The 1658-nt window shown below is 39.8% G+C and overlaps 1 protein-coding gene across 1 annotated transcript in view; it reads left to right on the top strand.

Annotated features, from left to right (window-relative positions):
* The first annotated feature begins 6 nt into the window (after positions 1-6).
* The window catches only part of LOC101511151 (zinc finger CCCH domain-containing protein 24), a 6491-nt gene continuing 4839 nt past the window's right edge, over positions 7-1658 (top strand). The window contains exons 1-4 of the mRNA XM_073370371.1: positions 7-596; positions 1063-1155; positions 1242-1502; positions 1598-1658. The exon at positions 1598-1658 is cut by the window's right edge and continues 3 nt beyond it. Of these exons, the coding sequence (XP_073226472.1) occupies positions 54-596; positions 1063-1155; positions 1242-1502; positions 1598-1658 (958 nt within the window). The 5' untranslated portion in view covers positions 7-53. The remainder of the gene's footprint in view (positions 597-1062; positions 1156-1241; positions 1503-1597) is intronic.

Raw genomic sequence — 1658 nt, 5'->3', positions numbered from 1 at the left:
GAGCGGTTAATTACCATTACCAGTCGAGAGCAGAACAGTTATCGGAGTGAACAATGGCGGCCAATGCTGAACTATCTCCCTCTAAAATCCTAGACACAATCAACGTTCAGGATTCAACCCTCGAACCACATCTAACGGCTCCGCAAGACGCCCAAATTAACGAAGTAAAAGACGACGTCGTACCGACCGAGAAACGGAAGAGAGACGACGCCGACGGCAACGATAACGACGAAGCCGATGGCAAGCGTTCTCTCCACCCGATGTGGAAAACCAGTATTTGTTCCTACTTCAGGAAACATGCCACCTGCCACCACGGAGACGCCTGCCGTTACGCACACAGCGAGGAGGAGCTCCGGCCTCGTCCGGACAACACGTGGGACCCGACGTCCGAGCGAGGGAAGAAAAAGGCTTTGAAATCAGTAACTGGTGAGAAACTTAACGTTACCGACGGGGTGATGATGACAGAGCTCGTTGATGAAGTTGATGGCGAAGGAGGTGATGATGGTTTTGCATCTAACCAGGCGCTCAGCAAATGCTTAGTGCACTTGCCGATGAAATGGAGCTCTGAGAATTTGAGGAATTTCCTCAATGAGCAGGTGAGCATTTTTCACTTTCACTTTTAACCTTTGTGTGTTTTTGGTTATTACAAAAATTGATTTTGAATGAATTGATTCTGGTTAAAAATGAGTTGGTGATTTAATTTTTGATACATTTATGTGAAAACATGTTTATCAACAAATTTGAGGCTAGATATTAATTGTAGAGACAAAGCTCTAAATTCTAGCTTCAAGTTAGAAATTAGAATCAATTCTTGAGGCACAATCAATTTGATTAGGAACAACCAGACAAAATCAATTATGCACATCTAGAATCAATTGTATATCCTTCAAAAGTAGAACAAAAAACAAACTTTAGTGAGTGTTTGGAACCGCATCCAAAACACCGCCATCTTGAAAGCTAAAACTCTTAGCTTCTATATCTGCGTTTAATGCCTTCCCGGCGTGGAACCATAGCATGGATCTGCATAACAAATCGTTTGATCCTTTTGTTCACTTTCTCTAGGGTATACCTTTTAAGCATGCCAAGACAAAGAAAGGAATGGCAATTGGTTTCGTTACTTTTGAAAATGAAGAACAAATGAAAAGTTCGTCAAAGGTAAGTTTTGTTTTGTATACTCTGTTGATTTGTTGGTCTCAAAATTGAAGTTTGCAATTGGTGATTGAAAATTATTAATTTAATAGGATTTATTAGGAAAACAAATTGGCAACAAAAAGTTAGAGGTAGCTGATGTTATTCCTCGATCATTTGAGAAGAAAAGTAACTCCAATGTTTCTTCAAATGGGACATGTGGTGCTGAAACAAATGATGATAATTTGGCAAATGATGGTTCAGAGTCAAAAGCAAGAAGCTCACGTGAAGCTGTGACTCCTCTTGCTCATATGTCCTATGCTGATCAATTGGAACAGAAAAAATACTCTCTAATGCAGATTCTCAAAAAACTTGTTAGTCATTATTGTTTCTATTTTACCATTGTAGTTTTAATATGTTCCTATGTACTATCATCAGCAAGGTTGAACTATTACATTTTTTCTGGCAGCCTAGAAATGCTCGTAAAGCTTGTCCAAATGGCGTTCCTCTTCCTGAATGGATTCTCAAGT

Source organism: Cicer arietinum, chromosome 6, assembly GCF_000331145.2.
Source record: "Cicer arietinum cultivar CDC Frontier isolate Library 1 chromosome 6, Cicar.CDCFrontier_v2.0, whole genome shotgun sequence".
In the NCBI taxonomy this organism is placed as follows: Eukaryota; Viridiplantae; Streptophyta; class Magnoliopsida; order Fabales; family Fabaceae; genus Cicer; species Cicer arietinum.
Note: the sequence above shows the minus strand (reverse complement) of the source record. Positions and strands in the feature narration are given on the sequence as shown.